At 46.4% G+C, this 25413-nt stretch overlaps 1 protein-coding gene across 1 annotated transcript in view; it reads right to left on the reverse strand.

Moving 5' to 3' along the window:
• Positions 1 to 1154: 1154 nt before the first annotated feature.
• Dpys (dihydropyrimidinase) overlaps positions 1155 to 25413 on the reverse strand; it is a 63736-nt gene continuing 39477 nt past the window's right edge. The window contains exons 8-10 of the mRNA XM_050161097.1: positions 8835 to 9042; positions 3004 to 3163; positions 1155 to 1555 (exon numbers count right to left, since the gene is read on the reverse strand). Coding sequence (XP_050017054.1) covers positions 3038 to 3163; positions 8835 to 9042 — 334 coding nt within the window. The 3' untranslated portion in view covers positions 1155 to 1555; positions 3004 to 3037. The remainder of the gene's footprint in view (positions 1556 to 3003; positions 3164 to 8834; positions 9043 to 25413) is intronic.

Raw genomic sequence — 25413 nt, forward strand, 5'->3', positions numbered from 1 at the left:
TAGTGCCAGGGAGCTAGACAAGCCCCTCCCTGTAGCTTCCAAAGAAGGGTAGCAAGCAGCTCTAGCTGTCCCTTGGAGCATATGCAGGGGGGGTCGGCTTCAGGACAGTGTGATCCCCAAATCTGAGGATGCTGACCTTACTTGTATAAAATGGCGTCACATTAACTAAGTGTCCTCATCCTCGCTTATACTTAAACCTATCTCCTGATTACTTTTACCTCCTGGTGTGAAGTAGATGCTGGGTAGAAATTTGAGATATCGTGTTGCTTAGAGAATCACAACAAGGGAATGAAATCTACCTGTCAGTACAGACATTTCCTTCCTTACTTTCTTTCCAGATGTTTTTGACCCGCTGGTTAGAACCTACAGATGTGGAGTAACTGCATACTGCATGAGATGGGATGTGGTGATGGGGTGTACGTGCTTCACCATGGAGCTGCGTCAAAGAGGACCCAACCTACTTTGGGAAGCCTGTGGGAGAAGGTGACATTTCAAGTGAGCATTCGATGATGCGTGAGGATTGACTTCTGGGTAAGAAAGCAACTGACTTATTCACTGGCAGAGGATTCTGTGTTCTATTGTGGAGCTGCCTTTGTCAAGCAGAGTGCAGGAGGAAAAAAAAATGTTTTGCATTATCAATCCTGAGAAAAAAAGATTTGCAGTTGAATTGAGCTGGGAGATTTCTCTTTGGGTGTGTCGAACCATCTTCTCTTCTGTGTGCTCAGAACAAATGACAGCTCAGACCCCCAAGGCCCTCTGTCAAAGGTGTAAACACATCCTCTAGTGGGCTAGTGTGTCCATCGGAGTGTGGGTACATCCAAAGACGTCCCTCTTGGCCTGTCTACCCAGAAGAAGAAGGGCTCACCTGGATGCAAAAAGAGACCAAGACACAGGAAAGGGCTTGGGAGGATCAACATATCTATGGGTGGTACCAATGCCAGTTAATCCCTTCAAATCCTGGACCCATCAATGTGATTTGATTGGATAGTTTGCCTCGGACTCATTTCATGGTTGAACACATCACTTGATTTCCTGGGACCTATCATGGGAGCCACTGAAAACAGAAGAAATTGTGCTCTCTTGTCGGACTCAATCCTCTGGGTCCTGGTCCCACCCACCAGGCAGAAGGAGATAACCACACACAACTCAGATACTGGAATACAAAATGAAGCTCCCAGTGTTTATTAATTGCAATCAAATGTAAAATCATAGCGTTGTTTCAAACAAATGCAGCCATTAAAACAAAACAGAACAGCAATCAAATCCTTACACAAGAAGGTCATCTTTACACTTTCTTTCTGGTGTAAAGAAAGACGACACCTGAAAGGGCTCATCAATGCAGACTTCCATCCCAGGAACATTCATTTATAGCTTCAATCTCGCACAGCAACAAAGGCACAGTGAGGCAGGCGGCTATTGCTTCTGAGAGAAAAATCAAAGCGGCCCAGAGCGATTATTTTTCCTAAAGGATCTCGGGGAGTTGAAATAACAGACTCTGAGCCAGGGGCTGATGGCTGGCGGGGAGGCGGCCTCGGGGCCTTTGCTCCGCTTCAACCTTTGAAGAGAGTACAAGGCACTCAGTGTAACATTCTCCCTCACAAAGCGAGACCGAATTCAAGCTAACGCCAAGAAATGTTCTCATCAAAGTAAACACTAAGCCTGTTTCTGCAAAAGCTGGGAGTAGGTAGCAAGTGATCCCATCCAGCACCGTTTCTTTCTCCTGCTAATCTCTGGGATTTTAAATACAGTCTTTTTGAATCGCACGAATAATTCCAGTAGTGTGGAAACGACAGAAGTCCTGAAGCTTGGGGCTAGTGTTGTTAAAAAATGACAATGCCCGGCAACGAGAGAGCACACTGCATGAGGGGGCCAGGCCTGCAGCGTCCCAGGGCTCATTATCCAAATCCCTGCCACAGGATTTAGGGAAGCACAGGCTGTCAAATGTGAGTATGCGCAGCACCCGAGTTTGTAGAGAACCAGGCCGTCGTCCAGCAGCGCTCCAACTGACACACACGTATTCCTTCATCGGTCAGGTCAGCTTCCAATAGCACTGTCTGACCCTCTGACGTTGCCCCGGGACGTTTGTCATTAGTAAAGTCTACACTGAGAGCCACACATTGGAGTTACCAAGAAACCACTGCAAAAGAGCATCTCACAACGTTCTAAGAACGCTTTATGATTGTGTGTTGGGCTGTGCTAATGGCTATCCTGTGACCCACAGTGTGTAGGCTGGACACGACTGCTAGTGTGAGACTCTTCCAGATGGCTACACGCTGAAACATACAAATACACGTCACAATTTTAAAAAGTAATCAGACTCTTGGAAAACCACCCAAAGGGGAGAATGTACATTTTACAGGTCAGTGGAAGTGACGTCACGGAAATGCTAAAGCTCCAGCACTGCCTGTTAGTGGCGATTTGATGGAGCAGGAACAGAAAACAAAGGAGGGGAAAGAAACTGGGGAAAACGGGAAATAGAGGAGTTTCAACACAGAAATATCCGCACGGCAGAAGGCAGCGCAGGAATGACCAGCGCTCACAGTCTCTGCAGAGTGCGGGCTGCTCTCCTCCAGAAGCAGCCCCTGATGCTACCAAATACGTTCAGAAAACTATTGTGCAACTTTCCTTACTTCCTCAGTTTTACATAAATGCTAAATCATAAGCTATAAGTAGCTACACTTCTGATACAAAGATTCATTTTTTTTCCACATAAAGTTCTAGTTGGTTTTTAAATATTGGCCATGGGACGTACTTTTAATACAACAGGCAGGGCTTTCTGCTTGCCACTCGCCTATGGTTTTGCACTATAGAAGATTCTCTGGGGCTTCTTTGGAATATTCTAGAGACAGCTAGCTTAAGGCCCGTCAGTCCCACTGCCCACCTAAAGTTCTAAGTCATCAGGGCCTTGATCAGTGTTTCCTCCATCTTGAAGCTCTGGACTCTTCACAGGCCTAAGAAGAAAGCTGCTATTTTATAAGCTGACAATCATACGCGGATACTCACTGCAGAATGCCTGCTTTGTCCTTGCTTGACCACATCAGCCGGATGAAGAGTGGCCCTGCATCCTGGTCCCAGCTCGGTCACCCTCTTCTGCCTCTCTGGAATTCAGTGTGAAGACGTCTCCCTTGTAGGGTGCACGCTGCACGGGCATAGGTGTGCAAGTCTGAAACAGAACACATCTCACGTCTCTCTTGTGGTTTTACACACTTGAATTTCATTAGCCACAGCTCTCTGCTTGAACTGAGAGAGCAATAACCGTGTGGGTCTGTCATAATGCATCTTACGTTTTTACCCTCAGCCCTCGGGGGGCAGAGACAAGGGCTCGCCAGGCCACGCTGGCCAGCTAGACTAGCTGATCTATGGATTCTGGGTTCAACTGAGAGACCCTCCCTCATGAAATAAACATGGGAGAGTAATGGAGGAAGGCACATGCTGTCGACTTTGGGCCTCAGCATGAACGACATACACATGTACACATACATGTGTCCACACACATTCAAACACCCATACACACCAGCAAAAAAAAAATATTCCTAGGGAAAAGAAGCCAGGAAACGTTCCATCTGGTCCCACACCCTAGTGACTTCATACCACCCCCTAGAGCCCCTTTTCTGTCTTTTCTTCCTTTTTAAAAATCCTATAATACATTTATAAAATATTCTAAATTTATTATTTATATGTATGCATGTGTTGCCTGCAAGTATGTCTGTGTACCATAGACATGCACCGCCCACAGAGTCCAGAAGAAGGAAGCTTTGCATGCCCCAGAATTGGAATTACAAATGGTTGTGAACTGCCATGTTGGCGCTGAGAATTGAACCCAGGTCCTCTGGAAGAGCAGCCAGTGCTCTTAACTGCTGAGCCGTCTCTCCAGCCCCAACAGCCTGTTCTACCTTTTCCCATCCCAGATGCCCATAGCCCCAGAGGGCTTTCTTCTTCCCAGCAGCTCTTCAGGTAGTTGGCTGCATAGTGCAATCATTTGCATGCGTGCTTTGATTTCTTGGTTGCAGTGGCACATAGCAGGCCTTCTGTGGAACCTCACCGTCTTCAGCTAAATGGACAAGAGTACACTTAATTCTCAGCGGATTTTTAGTGCAGCATAGAACAAATGGGCCTGGATGGGACTGAGATGATCTGGGCTGAGCGTAGTCAGTGGATTTAGGCTCCTGCATTAGGGACTCCTGTTCTCATTGGCTCCGCTTCACTGTCTAGCTTTCTCCAGCTCCCCGGATGTTTTCTCTTAGCTTGACCTCTGAAGGCTGGGGTCTCCAAGGACCAATAGGGACTCCTCTTTTCTTTCTGCCTGACAGCTCCCTTCGTGACACTGAACTTGGAATTGAAATCTATATTTGATGACTCTTAACTTGATCTAAAGCCTTTATCTCTTCCATTCCAGATTCCGGATTAAAAATAGCTGGAAAACCTCAGCAGAGAGGTGGGGAAAAAGTGGGTCATGAACGAAGACCTAGGCACACACTAGGAACTGGAGTTGTGAGAGGTAGGATGCCAAGCCCTTTGGCATCAGGGACTGCTGGCTTACCGGTCCCTGTATCCTAGGACTGTGAGTCAGGCCTGACGATCAACAACTATTTGTGAAATGAAGGGAGGATGTTTGGTTATTGGACTTCTGGGAACTCTTTATTATTCTGATGAGAGCAGCATTAAGTGAAATTATTCATCAACTTTCTCAAGTTGCATCTCAAGACACTGAGGACCTGAGGATACATCTGGCATGGGCCATGCCACCTCTGCAGTGCACCCTACTAAAGAGCTGGCTATATCACAATTCAGTACCGGTGGTTTCCACCTCAACCGTACTACAGTCAGATAAGACAGCTTGGAGGTAAACCCGTGGGGAAAGGTGCCCTAAGTGACAAAGACAGCAAAAATAGCCCCTTACTTGACAGAGTATGGGTGGATTACTTTAGCAGATGAGAGTTCAATTTGAGTTCATCATTTTTAATTATGATTGTCATTGTGATGTGTTAATAGAAAGGCAAAATGAGAATTATACGCAGCACTATGAATAAACATTAATCGCAATCATCATTATATCTACATAATTACAGAAATGCTTTCTGGTTAGTTGATCTAGGGGAAGAGGAGCATGTAAATTGATGGAAAATGTGACTCTACTGAGGGAGATGCCAGAATTTCTGAAAGCGGCAGCAACAAGAGAGAAGCCTCCCCAGACTTCAATGGAATAACTGGTGCAATGTCACCCATGGGAATCGAGACACTCAAATATCCATAAAAACATCAGAAACTCCAAATGCCAGGCAGCGCATATTGGCCTGACCTCCAGCAGACCAAGTGAATGACAGCAGCCTCTGGATGAAGTCCAGCCTGCCCCTGGTGAGGTCAGAGGGCATTTTGGACACATTAAACTGAGCTACCCAGTGGTTCCCAGTGAGTCACTACAACGTAAGCAGCTCCTGGGTTCAATGGAAGAGAGAAGGCTCAATGATGAAGACATATGTATGTTAGCACCCTCAAAACATGCTCTGAACCATGCCCAAGGACAGTGCGGCAGCACCAGACATTCTTACTTCGGGGCTGGGGTCTCTGGTCAACAGAAGGAGAAGTGAGACCCTACACGCTGTTGAGGGACGACAGAGAACTCACCTGACAGGCAGGAGGCGGCACTTATGCACCAAGTAGGGTTGAAACTTAATGATTAATGTGCTTTACAATGAGCCTCAATTGCTTAATCTATAAAACAGGAGCACCAGCACTTATCTCCAGGATCGTAAGAATCAAACTATGACACCTAATTGATGAGCAATAAATATTATTGCTGAATGATGCAGAAAGGTCAGATAAAGCAATGAAAGAACTCAGGTTGAAATGCCCTTCAAAGTGCAAGACTAGACATCTTTCATGTTCTGAAGTATTTTGGTTGGGCATTCCTAGCTCTAAGATTGACATTTGAAATTTCCTAGTGTTTCAGAGTTTGGAACATCTCAGGTCTCAGAGAAAGCATCCCTTCCTGCAGCAGCAGCCTGGCAAACAGCATCCACAAGCCCTCTTCTTTTCTCTCAGTGCTTAACATTGCAGCTGCAGCCCTTGCCTCTTCCTGGGAAGCAAAAGTGCCTTTCTGTCTGCTTTCGAGCTTCCAGACGGACAGGAACAAGGCCTTGGACGGAGCGCGGAGCCCACGTGTCTCTTACAAGCTGAAGAGGCAGCTCCAGGAGCCTCACCTTTGCTTGCTATTCCCCATCGGCCCCGTGAATCAGGACTCTATGGCTGTTGGTGACACCAGTTAAATGACTTTCTCACAATGCCTACCACCTTGAGAAAGGCATTGACAAACTGTAATGCTGGAAATGGAAAATACCCATTTCAAGGGCCGAGCCAGTCATCCACTCGGCTTTTTCTTATCTAGAAGGGAAATTGTGCTTATCGCTGCAAAGATACAAGGCAGTTTAAAAGCTTTGGCAGCAGCATTCACAAGCCGTACATTTCTCCAGGAAGCTGTTCTGATCACTCTATAAAGAGCAATGTGACCGTATTCTCCAGAAAAGGCTGCAGTTGCTTAATACCGAAGAGAGGATAAAGAAGGGCTTTGAGAATAGCTTAGGGAAGGCTTGTACCTTCAATTTTGCTGAAAATTGTAATACTCTAAATACACAAAACTTCCAGGGATATAAGCCACTTGAAATTAAAGAGCTTTTTTTGTGTGTTTGGTAAGGAATTAATAACACATAGTCTGTTCATTCAGGAAACCTGAAACATCTAAGTTCCTGTTACTTCTGTCTTTCATTTCTTTAATTTTCCTCCCATCCTGCTAGAGTTAAGTATGTTTTAATGTCTCAGCTTCTTATTTTAAACATTCTGGGCAAGATTAGTTACCTATATTCCAAAATAATGATTTAAAAAATCACTTTCCCTTTCCTTTAGATTCATGTCTTCTATTTTGTATTAATTTTTTTAAGAAAATGTTTTACATGTATAAATGTTTTGCCTATATGTATGTCTGTGTACTATGCCGCGACTTCTCTCCAAGAACTGAACAAGACTTTTGGTTCTTTGAATATTCAGTTTTTTAATCTTTTTGTTTGTTTGTTTGTTTGTTTGTTTTTCAAGACAGGGTTTCTCCGTAGCTTTGGAGCCTGTCCTGGAACTAGCTCTTGTAGACCAGGCTGGCCTCAAACTCACAGAGAGCCGCCTGCCTCTGCCTCCCAAGTGCTGGGATTAAAGGTGTGCACCCTCACTGCCTGGCTCAGTTTTCTAATATTTAAAGGGAAGGGAAGCCTCCACCCTCGCCTCCCTGTGAGGGTGCAGTCAGTCCTTTGGAACGCCCATTAGAGACCAGCAGAAACACCTGGGGTTGCTGTGGTTACTGCTTCTCAGCGTCTCACCTGTCAGTGCGGACATTGCTAAATTAGCTCCACAGCAAACTCAGCACCGTCTTAAACATCATCTCCGTTGACTGAGATACAGCGCGCCCAAAGAATCCAGGGCCAGGGCGTGGCTCAGCAGAAGGGCAGGCCTAGGTGTCACCCAGCGTGGGAAAAGGGTGGGGGATAAAAATAGATTCGTGGCATTTGGGAGGCATTTAAAGTATCTTGAGAGCACCGGTTTACCTAAGCAAAGCCTTGGGAAATTGTTTGAAAAGCAGAGGTATTTTGTGTAATACACTCTGGGAATCTGCGAGTGAAAAACAAGTTCACAAAAGGTTACACCAAGGAGGCCCCGGGAAGGGACAAGCAGCAGTGAAGCCTGCTGGGAGGAGAGAGTAGAAGCGCTCACAGTGGGGCCAGCTGGGTAGCGCTCGCTGCGAGGCTGTTAGCAGAGCACACTGAGAGGGCAGAGTTACCTCCCCACCCTCAACATACAGAATTCTAAATTCTTTCACCAAAACTTTTTTTTTTACAATATTTTAGTGTATTTAAATGAAATTTAAAAATGTTTAAAATTTTGTATAAACAAAATGTGAAATGCAAGATAAATCAAAAAATGCCTCTTTTTACCACTGAGTTGTTACAAAGATCATAAGCCTGTGTTACAGAATCAGTTATGAGAAAATGAAGAGACGGGACTGACATTTATTAATTCTGGCATTTAAAAATCTTATTTGAGGGTGGAAATGTTTAATGTCCAGGTGAGAAAGCAGAGCCCAAAGACGACAAGGGACTTGCTCAGGCTGTACTGTTAGGCAATGGGGAGTATTCCCATCCAGATCTCCCTGCCCCAAACTCCACCTCTGGTGGTCACCCTGAGAAGCACCCTGTGGATGTTCAGCTAAAGGGGGGGACCATTCTTCAAGCCGTAGCTGCTGAGGTAAGACCCCCCCCCAATGGTGTGCAGACAGCAGACCATGCCTCTCATGGCAGCTCCCAGCCAGCGATAGTGCCATCTGGATCTGGGAACCTCAGAGGTGTCTCAGATCCTCCCTGAACTACAGCCACCTAGAATGTGTCCCTCACTTTCCTATATTCTTTCCTCTCGTGGGCCATTCTTGAATTGCATTCTTGGCTCTCAGTGTTTCTCGGATCCTTTTTCCTTTCTCTCATGGTTATTGCCAACAACTCCCCTCCCCAGTGCCTTGATGCATGTAACCTCGCTCTTGGAAGACGCTGACTGCCACAATGGTGAAGAGGTCTTTACCACCCCCCCTCAAAAAGGAAACCCTAAGAGATACATCTGCAAACATCCAGCTAGGACCTCTTTCACTGAAAGCTGGGGTGTGCCTGTGATCCCTGGCCAATCTTGACAGCCCAGGAGTGTGTTGAACTACTGTGACATGATGCCACCATCAAGAGCAATAAATAACAAACCTGACACCCAGGGCAGTGCGGCTTAACGACACTGGTCGCTGCGGTGGGGCTCACCTTGTCTCGCTGCGTGATCCGTTTGTAAACGTATTCAGCAAACGGTTTGCGTGGAATAAACTTCCCATCTCCCGCTGCGACACTGAAAACGCCTGCTTCATACACCACTCTGCCTCGGGAAATAGTCACCAGGGGAACCCCGTGGCAAACCATGCCCTCGAAGATGTTGAAGTTAACGGCCTGGTGGTGAGTTTTGGCAGAGATCGTCCTGCGTTGGTAAAACCAGAACAAACTCAGGTCATCAGCTGCTCATCTGGTGAATGCAGAGCGCTACAAGAGGCCTGATTTAGCAGAATCCTTGGCAACTCTGCCAGGCAGGGCTTCATCCCTGCCTGGCAGTGGCTTCCAGAAAAGAACAGACCAGTAACATTTTGTTACCAAGTCATTATGTTCTTGAAGAGGAAAACCCAAGAGACACACCTTTAACGAGACAAATGAAGATAGACCCGGAAAAGACATTGTCATGTTGAGTCTTTTAAAAAAAAGTATTTCAAAGAACAATGTTTCCCCTACTTTTAAATCACAAGACATTCTGAATGCAGAGAACATGCTGGCCTACACTGAGCTCTACAGAGTGTCGACTTTGACAGGCGCAGCTGAGGAAAGAAAGCAGGCTACTGGGTGTTCATACAACCTCTAGAAAGAAAACACGTACACATGGGCGATTACAAAGGAAACACGAGGGACATGGATCTGGAGAACTCGGGCTCTTACACTGCGTCTGTGGCTTGAAGTGGGGTTGACATGGAAAAACAACAAATCGGATTTCTCTGCTCCACAGCAAACAAAGGTCATTGCTGTGATCTTTCTCATCCTCGGGGTTAGCCGGAGAAAGGCGACAATCAGATCACATCTAATAGAGTCTTTATTATAAGGCGCGATAGAAATGCAGTCACACTAACACGTGATGAGAATTCTAGGCATTATCACCCGCAGCTTAAAGAACTGCTGCGGCTTTCACAAGAAAGGTGTCTGACAGGGTGTCATCCGCACTCGGCTTCTCCTTCCAGCCGGAACTGGAATTCTGCGGTTCTGAAGAGTGTTCACACATCTGCATCTCTCCACTTTCTGCTCCTTACCCTGAATGCCCTCTTCGCTTCTATTCCCTGCCCCCGAAAACTCTGCCCTCTGCCCATGTTGGCACAGGGGCAGTTGAAGGCCCTGCTTTAATTAGCACGCAATACAACCCTGTAAACCAATGTCACACTAGATCCCCTGAGTAGCTACGGCTGTTCTGAATGAACGACAAGGATTGTAGATCCCAGAACCCAACCAGAGCTCTGGCAAAAAGCGACTGTATTTTCCTTGTAGCCTCAAATTCTTTGAGTTTTATTTTGCTTTATTTTTATTTCTTCAAGTTATGAGGATGGAGCCCATGGCCTTACATATGCTGAGCCGGCACACACCACAACCCAGCCCTAATTTAAGAGTAGGATCAGGGTCTCTTGGACAGACTCTTTTCCTAGTGGGTGCACACTGTGAGTCATAGAGCAGGCTGTTTGACGCTCGTCACATAGTAGGTGCTTCATAAATATAAAATGGCCAAACAAAGGGATCACAAGATTTGCCTCCTGCTTCTTCAGGTCACTTTTATTTCTTAACCTTGGTGACATGACTGTGTTCTGGAACCAGAACATGGAGTTAAACCGGAAGTAAATACACAGTCCAGGAGTTCTGTTGAGTGCCTAACAGTTGTGGTCAGTGGTCTGTGTCCATTGGCAATAAATAAGTAAACGTGTGATAGCTATCACCCTCGTAGCATCTGAGCCACTCACGGGAAGCAGGGATTCCTGGACTCTAGCAGTCCTTGGCTGTTAACAGTATTAGCAGCCTTAGCATAAGCTGAGTTTTAGCTCTCCACTTCTCCTGTGGTGATTCTGATGTGAAACTGTTAAGGAAGTTGCCCGAGGCTCACAGAGTTCAATACCCAGAGACACTGCAGGGGTTAGGAAACATGTTTCTGCTGGAGAACAATCTGTTTGCAGAGCTCTATTGTCTTAGCTACTTTCTTGCTGCTGAGATAAAATACCTCGACAAAAGGGGGGGCACTTATTTTGGCCTCTGGGATCACGACAAACCCTCTTTTCACAGCCTTTTCAAATGTGTGAATATGAGGTTCTTGAATGTCAAGTCTGAGGTCAAGCTGCTCCTGCACAAAGCCTGGGGCAGAGATGAGGGCTGTGCACGGTCCCTTTAATCTCATCTATGGCTGTCGTCAACCCACGGACATGGTCCTGTCCTTCTCCAAACACACCCCTGCATCTCTGCTTCGCTGTCATGTGACAGCCCTCAGCTTTTATGAGTTTCCAAAAGAGCCTGCTGCTGGCGTGAGGATCAAGGCCAGACTTAGAATCTCAGCGTCGATCTGGCAGGTTTGCCAGCTATGGCCAAGTGGGTGATGTTACAAGGACAAAGGAAGCCACACTCGTGTTCTGGCTTTGACTACAAGAGACTCAGTCAATAGGAACTTGTGAGGGTCAGCAGTCTGGGAGACAGCAGAGGGAACCTGCTGTGTCTTTGCAATATAGTCAGCTCTTAGGGTGGGCCCCCCCACGGTCCCAGGGGTGGGGTGGGGGTGAGCATCGCGGTGCTGCCCTGAGCAGTCTTCCCCCATCTTCTAAGGTCGGAACGCTGGTGTTCCTGTAAGGAACCTCTGTTCTTCCCTGGAGAGAATCTGGTGAGACTCTCAGCCATGGTACCCAGAGATGGAAGGGGATGTCTTCTTTCCCAGTAATAAGAGAAACAGAAGCATTTAGAGGGCACAACCCCACACAAGGCCACACACTGCTATAGGCTGCCCCATGAGAACCTGGACTCATCCTTTCAAAGCAGTGACCCAACCTCTGGGCTCCCCTTGGCCTTCCATACACTGTATCTTTACATCAGTGAGCACAGCTGGTTACTATCGTCAAAGACCGGCAGCCAGTGTGGCCCGAGGAGGATCGTTCAGTTAACAAGCAATGCAAGTCATATTTATTGTAGCCCAGTTCATAACAGCCGAGTCATAGACTGAGCCACAGGGCTTGCCCACAGCTGAAATGGTCCAAAAGACCCGGTCTATATGCACAACGGAATATTATTCAATCACAAAGTAGAACAAAATACTGTTCCTCACAACAAAATGGATACCAGTAGAAGCCATTACTGTAGGGAACAAGACCAGCACAAATGTCTCACCCCCCCCCCCGTTGTTTGTTCAAACAAACGAACAACAACAAAAATCATTAACCTGAAGATAGGATATTAATTATTAGAGATTTCAGTGGTACAAATGGGCAGGAAAAAACTCTGTGGATTTGCACGGATGTTTGTGAGGCAGAGTGCAAGCGGCCCGAATGGAGAAGAGGATCACAGACAAATCCACCTAGCGGGCAGATGTGAGTGTGGGCCAGACCCTTCTTCCACTTCAGGCCGGGGAATGGCGAGATGCACCACCAGGGATTTTTCTGGTCTCACAAAAATGCAGAGGACCTTGTTCACATCCTTCTGCCTCACCACTGGCCACTACTATCTGTCTGCTGCTCAGTGATTAACACCCCTCTTCCCCTGCAGTGAACTGGGTCCCCGGGTTGTTGTCTCCTCTTTAGCTGTTTTCCTGGTCGCTGACCAGGGTGATGTTGACCTGAGTCAAGCTCATCCTGAGCCTGTATCACCGGAGTCGCAGGCGGGTCTCACTCTGGAGGGGGTGGCCCCTCTGTCTACGGGACCCCAGTTATGATTACACTAGCTAAGGGTGATACTGCCCACAGAAGACCAGAGGCCTCGAAGCTAGCGTCAAGTTGCTTTCTGACTCGGTCAATAGCTTGTTGAGGCCACTCACGTCACAGCTGCGGAAAAGCATCCCTCCTTTTCTAAAGGCTTTCTAGCAACCAGCCAGCCGCCTGCTCTTGAAGATGAGAACACCGAAGCAAAGCCAGCCCAGGCAGCAGCCCCGCCCACGAGTATCCCAAGAGGGAGATGGAGAGGAAGGGACTTTCCTTAGAGAACTGTGGGTCTTCCTGACCCCCAAAAGTGACTTGTCTAGGCATTCTATTGTATCTTGACTCCTTCATCTTATCCACAGCATGAATGGGTTCCTATATGATCTACAGGAAAAACAAAATACAAAAAGAAAGTCAATGGGACCAGCACAGTGCTATTAGTGGCATCTTTAAAAGCATGCCCCATTCTTCCCTGTTAAGATACCGTGTACACGCAACATAAAACAGTAATAGCTCATTGTTAAATCTCTTCCATCGTCTAGGAGGGAGATGCAGTTATCAATCCTCCTACAGAAGGAAGCTGAGGTATAAAAAGGATTAATACCTCACCCGTGGTACTCAGCCTACGCTCATGTAGCTGCGGGACAGAGATGAGTTATGACAGGATCTTGTGAGGCTTCAGAAGCTGGGAGCAACTGCCCTTCAAGGTTTATGGGGAGCCCCACAAAAAGTGTACGGTTGCTGCAAACATTCTTCACCCTCAGAAAATAAATAGGAACTCACTTTTCTCTTCATCCTTCGTGGTGCTTCTCCATTTGTTTTCTGTGTGGTATCAAAGGACTTGAGATGCCAGTAAAATTTCCTTGGCTGGAATTGCTCAGTCATTCTCAGTGTTACCATAGTGGACGAGTCCTGGGTTCCAACTACCTCCTCTGTCAGCTTCATGGAGGTGACATGTTACAGAAATGGGGAGCCAAGGAGGCACATCTCTGAAAATACTAACTGGTGCGACTTCAAGGACATTGTCATTATTAAGCAAAGTTGCTGCTCTCTGCAAAATCAATCTTCCTCCATTCAGACTTCTATACCAGCTTCCCACAGAAAGGAAGATGGGCATTGCTTCAACCACATTATTAATCTAAGACGGACAATTGCTTGGAGCTTGACTGGTCCTCAATGATGACAAAACATTTAGTGTTGATTCCTAAAAATGCTGCCAAACACTGACTTGGAGGAATAAATGGATCCTGTCCCTTGTTCTTTGGCTCTTGGCTTCAATAAAGGCCACGGATAGCGGGATAGACCATGACAGCATCAATTGTGTTAGGCACTAAAGTCTGACCTTGGGGTGGGGTAGGGACCATGTCCTTCACCCCGTGTACCTCACACAGCACTGAGCATCTAGAAGGCCCTTGCATGCATCCTCATTTATATAAAAGTAAGTTATTGGCCAATTTCTGTGTTGCCACTTAACATAAATACTGCATATTTTAATCACCAGCTTTCAGAAAATGGAAAACTAAAAATAATTGAGTATTGTGAGGAAACAGGAATTGAATGTGAGCCAGCCAAGCTAGCAGAAGAGGACGGCCTATGAATACTGAGCAGGTAAGTGCTTAGAGATGAGGGATGCTTATTAAGTTTTGGAAGGCTCATCTTCTGGCACGGCCAGTCAGTGAGGGTCGGAACAGCTTTCTGGGGTGGCATATGGGCTTGGCCCTAGAATCCTGTGACTTTCCGGGGATCTGCTTTGCCTTTGACGAGGCGACATCTCCTGACATATCCCCAGGCATGGTCTGAGTGGGAAAGGATTGGTTTCTTACACAGGGGTCAACTGGACTAAACTATGCCGTTCCCTTTCTGGGTACCCGATGGGCTACGTGCCTGTTATACACAGGGCTAGCTCTGAATCGTGAGATCAGAAGGGAACTGTGGCAAACCGCTAAGCTCTCCTCGGAGGAAATGGAAAAGAGAAGATAGGGCAAGAAATAGCTGAGGCGTTCAAAATTCACTCTTCTTCTTCTTCTTCTTTTTTTTTTTTTTTTGATGGAAGCAGATGACCTATTTTTCCTCCTCCCTCACCACAGGGGACAAGAAAAAAGCTAGTGAGCATAACTGATGGCAGAGGAACACTGGCAAAGGGACTGGAACAGGCACAAACAGGCAGATAACCAGAAAGTCAAAGAACTGGAGGAAAGCCACCGAGGGTTTGCAGCAAAAAGAGGCAGATAAAGGCGTGGAGAGGCTATGGTCTCTGTAACGCAGCTCCAAGTTCTGAACCTGATCTCTCTGTCCCTTTCCAGCAATGTTTGGGCAGCATTTCAACGAGGTTACATTGTTTGTCATCTACTGAGTAGCTGCAGAGTTCCAAGTCACTGTCCAGTTTAGATTGGTAATACATTTAAAGTAGACTTAAAGCTTCATCTCATTTAATCTCCCAGTAATCGTATGATGGCAAAATTCTTATCATGCCCGTCGAGGCTTAAAAACTTCAGTGGGAAGGGGACCCACAGGATCTCTTTAAAAACAACGTTGGTGGGTCCTGGGAATGGCATAGACTGTCAGGCTTGGCAGCAAGCCCCTTCCCCCACACAACCACCTAGGGAGAATCTTACAGAAGTCCCTGGATCTCCTCCCTCCACAAGGAGACCTCACAGACCTGATGAGCGAGGGTCTCAGTGATTCCAGCTGCACTGACTGAAGATGGCAGCAGGCAGCTCTGACCTGGAGCAAGAGACTGTAACCGCGCAAGAGTCAAGTGGTGCCATGACAAGGGTAGATCCTGGGCTCTGTGAAGACTGCCCCTCAGCGGTGAGGGCGGCTTGCTCAGAGCTGCTCAGTGCAGGCTGTGCACACTTATCTGGAAGCCACCTGAGATGTAGTAACTACGCAATAAGCAGGTGCCACCGTATGCTCATGTACTCCTTTGCCTGCTTTCCTTCAGATCTTGCTCACAGAGTGTTCTTATAAGTAGCAGACAAGTGATAGGCGGGGCATAGGAGGAAGGGCGTGGTCGCCATCTATTCGGGAATTAGATGCTGGTAAATTGAAAACAAAGCTATACTTGGAGTATTTTATCAATCACCGAATGCTACTCCTGCATCTTTAAACCTTTCTTGTCTCTCATTTCTCAAATAAATGAGGTTAGATTGCTAACTAGACCTGCGATGTTACCACAGAGGAACTAGTTTCTTAGACTTGGGGTTTGCAGACTGAGGATTCTCAGATTACTGCTCCATAGCTGTGGCCTGCGAACTCCCTCTACACAGATGCACTCACCTCTGGTTTCAAGGGATGGAAGAGGGCGGGGCTCTAGCAGGCGGGAGCACCACAAACACTTCCCACAGGCCTGCCCTTCCCTGTTCCCTCTCCCTTGCTTTTTAGCAAAGTAAAACAAACAAACAAACAAACAAACAACGCAAAAACCGTTAGACCACATTCCTACAGCTAGCCACCAAGGTCTAGTTCCTTATTTGGCAACTTTCTACCCCTGAGGCTGACCACAAGGTCCAGCTTTCAAAGTATTAAAGCCTCCTTTTGACTACCCTGGTTAATCTGTCCAATCAAAATTAACCACCTCGTCCTAATGTGGGGCATCCCCGGCCACGTAGGTCTCCTTTCTATCCTGAGGCAGTCCTTTGGCCCTAGGGAGGCAAGTAACCCTACCTCCTTGTTCCCCTCCCTTTCTCCTTAGTCCTCGTTTCTTATCCCTGCCCCTTCCCTCTGGGGCAAATAAATCTTTGTGCGGAGAACTTAGTCTTGGGGTGCCTTGTGCTGATTCCAGTTCTTTCGGCAGGGAGGGAAGATGGATGGAAGGAAGGAAGGAAGGAAGGAAGGAAGGAAGGAAGGAAGGAAGGAAAGAAGGAAGAAAGGAAAGAAGGAAGGAAGAAAGGAAAGAAGGAAGGAAGGAAGGAAGGAAGGAAGGAAGGAAGGAAGGAAGGAAGGAAAAAAGAACAAACTTTGCGTTGGTGAAAGAATGTAGCTAATTCTCAACTGTTTCTGGGTGCCCCGGGCAGCATTCTCTCATCCACGTACTTATGGCCCACATGCTCCGTGCCAGGCACTGTGCTGAGTGTTGTGGGTGAGCCGGATGACAATCCCTGGCCCAGGCAGCTGACAGTTTAGTCAGACTGTTCCTGAATTAACAAACATTTCTCTGCTAGAAACAGGATTCCAGCATGGGTTAATGAACAAGATCAGCATTTCAATAATAGTACCAGGCACGTGGCCCTTCACAGTTTACCCAGAATGCTTTCCAGGAACCACTTTACTTCTCAAAAGAAGCTCGGAGAGCTTGCCAGAAAGGTGATAGAACCCTTAAAAAGACAAATAGTATTATGCCACCCAAAGAAACAGTAACAATAGGTGCGAATAGACATTTCTTTATAAGAAAAAAAACCCAACCCTGGTGACTAATAAACCTGAAGGTGTCAGCTTCATCAGTGCTCAAATGAAAGCGATTTGCAGTTGAAAGGTAATAATTTTTACATATAAAAGAAGCAAGAAAAATCAAAGGAAAGTCAGGGATTGTGCTGTAGTGGGAGTGTGCTGGTTGCTAGAACCGGTCTGCCTTTAGTTTACACAGTGGAGATAACCCGAGGATTCAGCTTTAAAATAGCAAAACTGTGGAAACCCTAAGAGTGCTCATCACCACGCACTCAGAGTGGTCGTCACAGAGAAGTGTCTAGAACATCTTCCCCGAGGCCACAGTTCACGCCGTCTGGCTGAGCGCCTGAGAATCGAGGGGTTCTAAAATATGTTTGGATCACCCCAAACTATTATATAATGGCTTGGCACGATGCAGCACCCAAGCCACATTCTGGTGACACTGTGGTCAGTGCAAGGACAGAGAAGGAGCTGTGATTGACAGCCAAGCTGGGCCCTGGGCCGACTGTTGATTCTCCTAAGCTTTATTTGCTGTAGGATTCCGCATTCTGGGTCCCTTACTGTTGGTATCTTCCTGCTAGCTTCTAAACCTATTGAGCTGTCCTTACTGTATCGGCGACAATGACTACGTTAATGTTTCTGTTACGCTGCACGCCGTATTGAAGGCATTATTTCCTTGCAACCCTCACCAAAAGTTGGTGCTATTCTTAAGGTAGCCTCTGCATTTTATCAAAGAGAAAAATCTACATTTTACCAAGGTCAGGGGAGTAACTTGCCCAAGGGAAGTTTCTCACTGGCCCAATTAGGTCCCAAGTTAAAAACCCGCCCCTTGATTTTGAGTGCCTCTATTACTCTCACCTGGCATTTACTTAATTATGGGTCACAAACAAGCATCACTGTGTGGGAACCAAAGTTACACTTTAAGTTTTAATTACTATGCCTAAGAGGTCCCTGAAACAAAGTTGCCTCTGACCTGCAAGCCCCCTGCTTTAGATGAAGGTTCCTACATTGCTGGAGGCTTTTGTTTATGGGAGATAATAAGCCTCATGTTTTCACTTTTCTGAACAAGTTTGTTTGACCCATCTGCACCCAACGTGATTGATCACATGTGGGCGGAGTTTCACAGGTTGGAGGGCCTTCAGGATATATGCTTGCCCCTGATTGGACCTGACAGGAAATGCAATGAGTTATAAGTTTTCCTTCTTAAGCCCTTGCCATACTTGATTCTAGGTCATTTCCCAGGAACCTGAGTATAGACCTGGCCAGAATCCATCCAGCTAGCCAGTATTTAAATACAGCTTGCTTCAAATTTAGCTTTAAACTGTGGTAATGGCCTTATAGTCCGTCGGTGGGATTAACAACTGCCCCCTCTCTTTGACTCCACTTCCACTGCTTCATCCATTTCTTGGAGTTTCCCTGCCAGGAAAAAAAAAAAATCAATTCCTTTTTCTCAACCCCCCCTTCCACGGCTTCTGAGGATGTTTGCTACCAGAGATTGAACCAGGAGCCTCCTGCATGTTACAGAAACATTCAACCCTGGACCATTTCCCTAGCCCTTCTGCTGTATTTTGAGACAGTCTCACTAGGTTGCCCAGGATGGACTTGTGTTAAACTGGAAATTGTGGAAAGCAAAACAAAAAAGAAACAAACAACCCAAATTCTCAATTGTCCAATTAAAGCTAGCTGTTTTGGGGTGCATCCAGGACTGACAAATCCCTAAATCGGCATTTTGGAGGAATGCCCCTGATGGCATTTTGAGGTCTCTTATGGGAGAGATAAAGTGTTTTTCAGGGGTAAGAGAGTTGACTGTTACATCGTTAGAAAAATACAATGAGAGGAAGGAAGAAGAACGAGTTTGGGTTGAAAAACGTGTTTTGCCATTTTTATATCCAATCTAAGAAACAGGAACTTATTCTTAATTATGGATAGAAACCTTTACTTGCAAGGGCTTAGCACTGGACAAACAAGAATTTGTTCTCTAACTACAAATAGAGACTTTAACCCGCAGGGGACCAACAGGAACTTAATCCTAACCATCTTAATTGTAAACAAACTTAACCTGCAAGGGGTTGGTTCCTGCTTTGGTCTCAGAGTACCTGCTTCTTGCTGCCCCGCCTCCCACCCTGATGGACTCTTACTCCTCTGGAACCGTAAGCCCAAATAAACTTTTTTCTCCATAAATTGCTTTGACTGTGCTAATTCACCACGGCTCTGGAAAAGTAACTCCATGTAGATCAACTCCAACTATGGCTTGAAAACATAGTTGCTTGAGCTGCAACCCAGACATTTTTTAAAGTTAACTCAGCCTTCGAAGCCTTGTCGATCCTAGTTTTACCTCTGACCATCTGTACCTCACCACACAGTGTCTTTACGACTTTGTGAGCGAAGCTTTCCCGCTCTCCTCCTTGACCCTGACTCCATCACAGTAGATCACCCGCCCTCTCTTCGCAAACCTAGAATCGTCCTCAAGGATGCTCTTGAGCCGGTGTCCAGCCTTCTCTGGAGCCACTGCAGGTGAACCCAGCTCAGGATTGTCATCTGGAACCCACCCACCAGTCTTCACCTCTTCCCCATCTCTTGTAATAATGGGACTGGTGACAATGTCTTTTTTGAAATATAATTTGTCTTTTCCTACATTTGAGTCTTGCCTGCCCCAGTAACGCCCACCCTTTTTGATAACAATACCTTATCTGTATGTCCCCATGTGCTCAGAAATTCCTTACACATAGTAAGTATACAATAAATGTATGTTTATATGTAACTACCACTAATGTCTTTTCCTTTGACATGTGGAATTCAGTAATCTTTTGTACCAAAATACTCCACTTTAAAAAATATAGATAAGTTGCCTTTCCATTGTTTTTCCTTTGGAAGCTTAGTTTCCCTGAAGTGCTTGGCAGGAGAGTCGAGCTGAGAGCAAAGTCAGGATATTTCCTGTTGAGAAAGAAATCAGGGAGGAGACGAGGGGTCAGGCAGAGAGAAAAATCTAATGGCAAAGAAGCCACCTTTCGAAGGCTGGCGAGACAAAGAGCGTTACAAATATAGAAAAACATTTAGAGGGAAGGATTCACAGGGCAGGTGGGAACTGCAATTCAAAAGACAGAGATTGAGAAATGTTTCCATTGTGTGGCCTCTAGGTATCGTAGACTCCTACTACATGTATGAAGTTTTTGCACCTTCATCTGTGCCCTAGTCCCTAAGCTCCTGGCGTCTGTATTGTATTTTATTCACATCTGTACTCAATACCCTTGAGTATATATATTTGGCTCTTTTGGGGGTTGAACCTGAGACATCATCACGCATCAGAGGCAAATGTTTTACCACAGAGACACAGCCTCTGATCTTGCAAAGGCATCAGCATCAGACGACAGGCAGAGGAACACGGGCAACCACCCCCTGCATAAGTGCCACACTTAGCCCTGAGAGCGGCAATGACGCCCTGCCCCAGAAGGAACTTTCTGTGTGCTCTAGACAGATGGAAAGCCATACACCCAGTCCAAGGAGGTTCTGCAAGCCCAGTTCAGTCCTAAAGGCAGGCCTGGTGAACCAAGGGAAAAATCTCTTTCAGGCAACATAATCACAACATAAAGTATCAATATGTTTGCCTCCCCACCAAGGAGACATCAAGTTAGACAAAGGAAACCAGGCAACAGGTTTGACATGACTCAGTTGCAAAACAGACCTGCCCAGCCCCCACCCCTTCCTAGCGCTCTCTGGGGTGTGCAGTCCTCAGTCTCTCGGGGAAGATGCTGAGTAGGTGTTCTGTGGGCACACAAAGTCTTTCAAACTGGAAAGTCAACTGCCTTCTGGTGTCCAGAGAATCCATGCTGCCAGCCCGATGTGCTCTGGGCTGGGGTCCAGGCACCCTGGCGGATTGGCAGGGATCTGTGCCGTGTACCAGCCAAGTGAACTCTTATGATCAAGGACAGACGTGCAGTCTGTTGCCCAGGAACACAGGGAGGAGGCCCTGACCTTGGATCAAGAATCTCAGCCTATAGGTGAGGAGAGTTGGGAACTGAAGGGTCAGCTTGAATGTTTACCCAGAATGAGCGTGTCTATAACCAATGACCTTGAGTCATAGAAAGCAGGCCCAAGTCTGTGTTCCTATGTCTTGAGTATGAGACAATATTTTGAGGACCAAGTGTTAGAACAGCAAAATAGATGCAGACTTGAGTCTAAAAGTAAGTATCTGTTTTACCCTAAAGGAAAGGTAAAGGAAGTCTGAGTGGCCTCTACTTCCTAGCTCCAGGGACCCCAGGCTCAGTTTCTGTGGGTCTGGCTTGGTTGATGTGCACAGGTAGAAATCACAGCTCAAAAGACAGATTGACAAATGTTTCCATTATGTCCCCAGTATGTATCCTTACTCCTACTACACGTATGAAGTTTTGAACCTTCATTTGTGCCCTATTCCCTAAGCTCCTGGCATCTGTGCTATATTTTATTCACATCTGTATTCAATGTGCTTGTTTGGGGATATTTATTTATTATTTATTGGCCATTCTGGGGATTGAACCTGGGACGTATGCATCACAGACAAATGCTCTACCACAGAACCACAGTCTTGGCCGTTGCTTTTGGTTTTTGGAAATGGGGTCCAGTTGTTCAAACTTCTCCTATGCCCAGCCTCCTAAATAACTGAACTATGGTTGTGCAACAAAGCGACCTGCTAGCTACTTTTCTGATCAATAAATCAATGAGTAAAACCCGAGAGAAGGTAGAGCAGAGCTTAGGGCGGTGAGCCGTTCAGGGCCTGGACCCTGGAGTGTGAAGGAAGGGTGGTTGTCAATGCCTCTTTCATCTGCCTTCTTCTCCCCTCTACCGGCAGCCATTGCCTTTTCTCTTCTCAGGTTAGAGAAGTAGTTGGCAAGGGCCCGGTCTTTCAAGGTTATAGCTTGGCCCCTGGTTCTTGCTCTTTGCTTTCTGCTCCTGACCCACATTGCTTCTGTGAGCTGGGCTGCTTGGCCCTGCCTTCCTCACCTTGATGACTCTGAAACCATGAATCAAACCAAACCTTTTCTCCCTTGTTTCTGTCCAAAAGTTAATTAATATACAATGCCTGGAGATTCTTATGGAACCATCACGGTTATCCTTAACTTCATTCTTCCAGTCTTGAATGAAGAGAAATTCAGAAAACTTTTAAAAAGAAATAAAACAGATGTTGGGGTAAAAAACGGAAGCTACAACCTCTTTGCAGATCCTGTTTTTCCAACTTGGGTGTAAAAAGCAGAGTCAGGCCTTAGCACTTCGCCCTTTACTTTGTGGACCAACCATTTGAAAGGGCCCTGATCTCCTGGGTTAAGCGATGGGATTCTTGAGTAAAACACAAGACAGAATATCGTACAGAAGAAAGGGAAGTTCTGTCCTGACAGGAACGGACTCGGGATGAAGCCTTCTGCCTCTGGGGTCAGCTGAGCTCGAGTCGACTTTACAAGTCTCTAATTTTTACCCAGTTCTTTCTCAAACTGCAGTGTGCATCAGAGCGTCTTAGGGTGCGGGGAAACTTGCCTGCAGGGCTCTGTTTACAGAGCTCCTGAAGGAGCAGGGGTGGGACAGGACTTGAGATTCACACTTGGAGCAAATCCCCAGCAGTGGTGTGGATAGTCTAGGGGCCACGTTTCGAAACCTCTCCTCTGCGAAAAGCAGAAAGAAATAAAGCAAAACAAAACAAACAAGCTTTAAATTATGCATTTGATGTCTTGTTCAAACAAATAAACAAACAAAAGCAACCTTTCCCTGAAATACTTAATCTCCAACTCTCCCGGGCCTGTGATCATCTCCAGGAAGGAGCGGTGTGTTTCAGCTGAGGTTTTCTCTAAAGCCACGACTCTTACTGCATGCTGAGTATAGGGTCCCTGGGAGTCCCTTTAGGTACCGACATCAAATTTCCATTGGTCCCCATGAACTCTTTTTTGTTTCTCTATAAACTAGAGCCCAGGTTGTTAGGGTCACTAGCCAGAGTTAGAAGTGGCTCTGGGACCCACAAATGAAAACAGCCTGGAATAAGTCACTGTGATGGACAGGCTGGGGATGCTCCCTAGCCATAGGCTGTGGAATACTGCAGCTTTAGGGACCTACATGAGAAAAAAAATGCCTGGGATTCCTTTCTTTTTAGTCTTTTCAACTCAAAGAGGGGGAAAAAAAACCCTGCAAAATGTGGATCCTGAGATGGGTCCAAGAGATGTTAAACAAAGTTTGAAAGGGAAACAAAACCAAAACCCCAAGTAGACAAACACACACACACATTTAAAACCCCAAATAAACAAACACACACATTTACAACCCCAAATAGACAAACATACACACACACACACACACACACACACACACACACATTTAAAAGCACCTATTTGTTCACTGGCCTGGGGGCACTAGTACCTTGTTCGCTCACTCAACAGTAACTATTGAGCTTCTGTATTTTCCTGGAATCGTGGGGTGGAGGCCGGCACAGAGACAAGCAAACATGAGTGTGCTGGGCAGGGAGAAAGACGAGACAGGTGTTCAGGCAAAGCCCCTTCTGCAGCCTCTCTTTGGGGCTTACATTTCTGATTTAAACGCTGAATATAAGCTCTGCAGGCAGAGGAGACTGCTCAGTATAGGATGGGTGCCTGCTACTCCAGGCTAACTTATACCTTTTTCATAACGTGAACAGTATAGCCCATGCTGGGAAAGTCCCCAAATCACTTCTAGCTCCCTTGAGAGGTTCAGCTGCAAAAGAACACGTTTAAATAAACAACGTGCAGTAAGTAGTAGTTGATATTTTACCTGTGTGTGCACATGCACGTGTGTGCATGCCTGCTTGCCCATGTGTGTGTGAGCATGTGTCTTTCTGTGTACGTGTGTGTTTGTGTGTGTGTGTGCCTGTATGCATGTGTGTATGTGTGTGTGGTGAGGAGAGTTAGACTTTCGTTGCATGCAGTCCAAACTTCTTTTTAAGCAACTTGTCTTCTTGAAGGCCATGAAAATAATCTCAGGCAGTTTGTTTGAACAGCTCCACTAGAAATAATTTTTAAGAGGTCAGCTTTTGGGGGCACTGAAGAATCAGGATTTCATCAGGCTATCTTAGCAGAAGGGCCCAGCGAGCTTCTCAGTTTAATTCTATCTTGGTGAGAAGTGGAGGCGTCTATGAACCGAGAGACGTCTTTACGAGAACTAGCGTTCTCTTAGGCTTTCTTCAGACCCTGCCTGAGTGACGTCACCGTACAATGAGTTCTGAGTGACTACGGCTAGGCACAGCTCCCACTCATCCCACACACCGACCACCTGCTGATGAGTGGGTACAACTGTGTACCAAGTTCTGCAGCCATTCCGTGTACGCCAAGGCTTTGCGTGCAATGTCCCGAACCCAGCAGTGTGGCACAGCAACAGCCCCAGTGCCACACCCAGCTCAGCAAAGGCAAAGAAGTTGTTCAGCTCAAACCTTTCTAAAGAAAAGCTTTTACTAGAAAGGTTTTTTTTTTTCTCTCCCATCAGGTTATTACTTCCCCAATTGCCTGGATTGTGGGCTGGATTTTGTGTGGATTAATAATTTAAAAAACAAAAAAACACTCATACCTCAACATACTTCACTATAAATTATCATCTGCCAAGAGATTGTCCCAGGTACTGTATACATCTGTAATAACTGTGTGGAGGATGCCCCTGCAGATTCGCACAAACACACGTAGGCCCACAGCGAGTGGTTGAGAGGCACACCACCCTCACGTCTACTCAGGCACCGTCACAAGCCCTGTGTGCCCACTCCCCTTCTTTTACCACGTGTACTGGGACAACGTGAGCTGGGGGAGGAGCTCCTCACACATTCTGTCAGCAACAGGCGTGGAAAGCAGATCTGTACGCTGACCAGCTTTTCAAAATAGAAGCACAGACTGCTGGCTGCTGCATATGTGTGTGTGTGTGTGTGTGTACATCTGTGGGTATGTGTGTATGTGTGTGCATGTGTGTATATGTCTGTATGCATGTTCATGTGTGTATGTCTGTCCTCTGTGTGTATGTGTATATATGTCTATGTGTATGTATGTTTCCTTGTGTATGTGTATGTATGTCTCTGTGTGTAAGTGTATGTCTCCCTGTGTGTATGTATCTGCATATGTGTGTGTGTGTATGTGAGTGTGTGGCAGAAAGAGAAGGATTTCAGTTCTGAACTTAGATGACATGCAATGAGCCACTTCAAGCAAGATTCCTGGTAGTGTCTTTGAAGCGACCCCTGATGACGCTGTTTCCATACACCTACATCACTGCTTGATTCTTGTTGCTATTTGCTATCCACTGCTTCACTTCCCCTCAAAGTCCCTACTCTCTGCGGGTGAGCGCCCTTCCTTTCCCGCTCAGTTTCATACAAGGTCCACCCATGGAACCTGGGGCACATTCACGACCCTTGGGTCATGGCTCTTCACTGCACGCAAAGTTAAGTGCATTCATCCTTCTTCACCATGAGAGAGGGAGGAGGAGTAAGCGGGAGGGCAGGACAACGCCTTCAAGAGCCACGGATCTGG

This window comes from Alexandromys fortis, unplaced genomic scaffold (assembly GCF_014885135.2).
Source record: "Alexandromys fortis isolate MF-2015 unplaced genomic scaffold, M_Fortis_MF-2015_v1.1 scaffold_17, whole genome shotgun sequence".
Taxonomy (NCBI): Eukaryota; Metazoa; Chordata; class Mammalia; order Rodentia; family Cricetidae; genus Alexandromys; species Alexandromys fortis.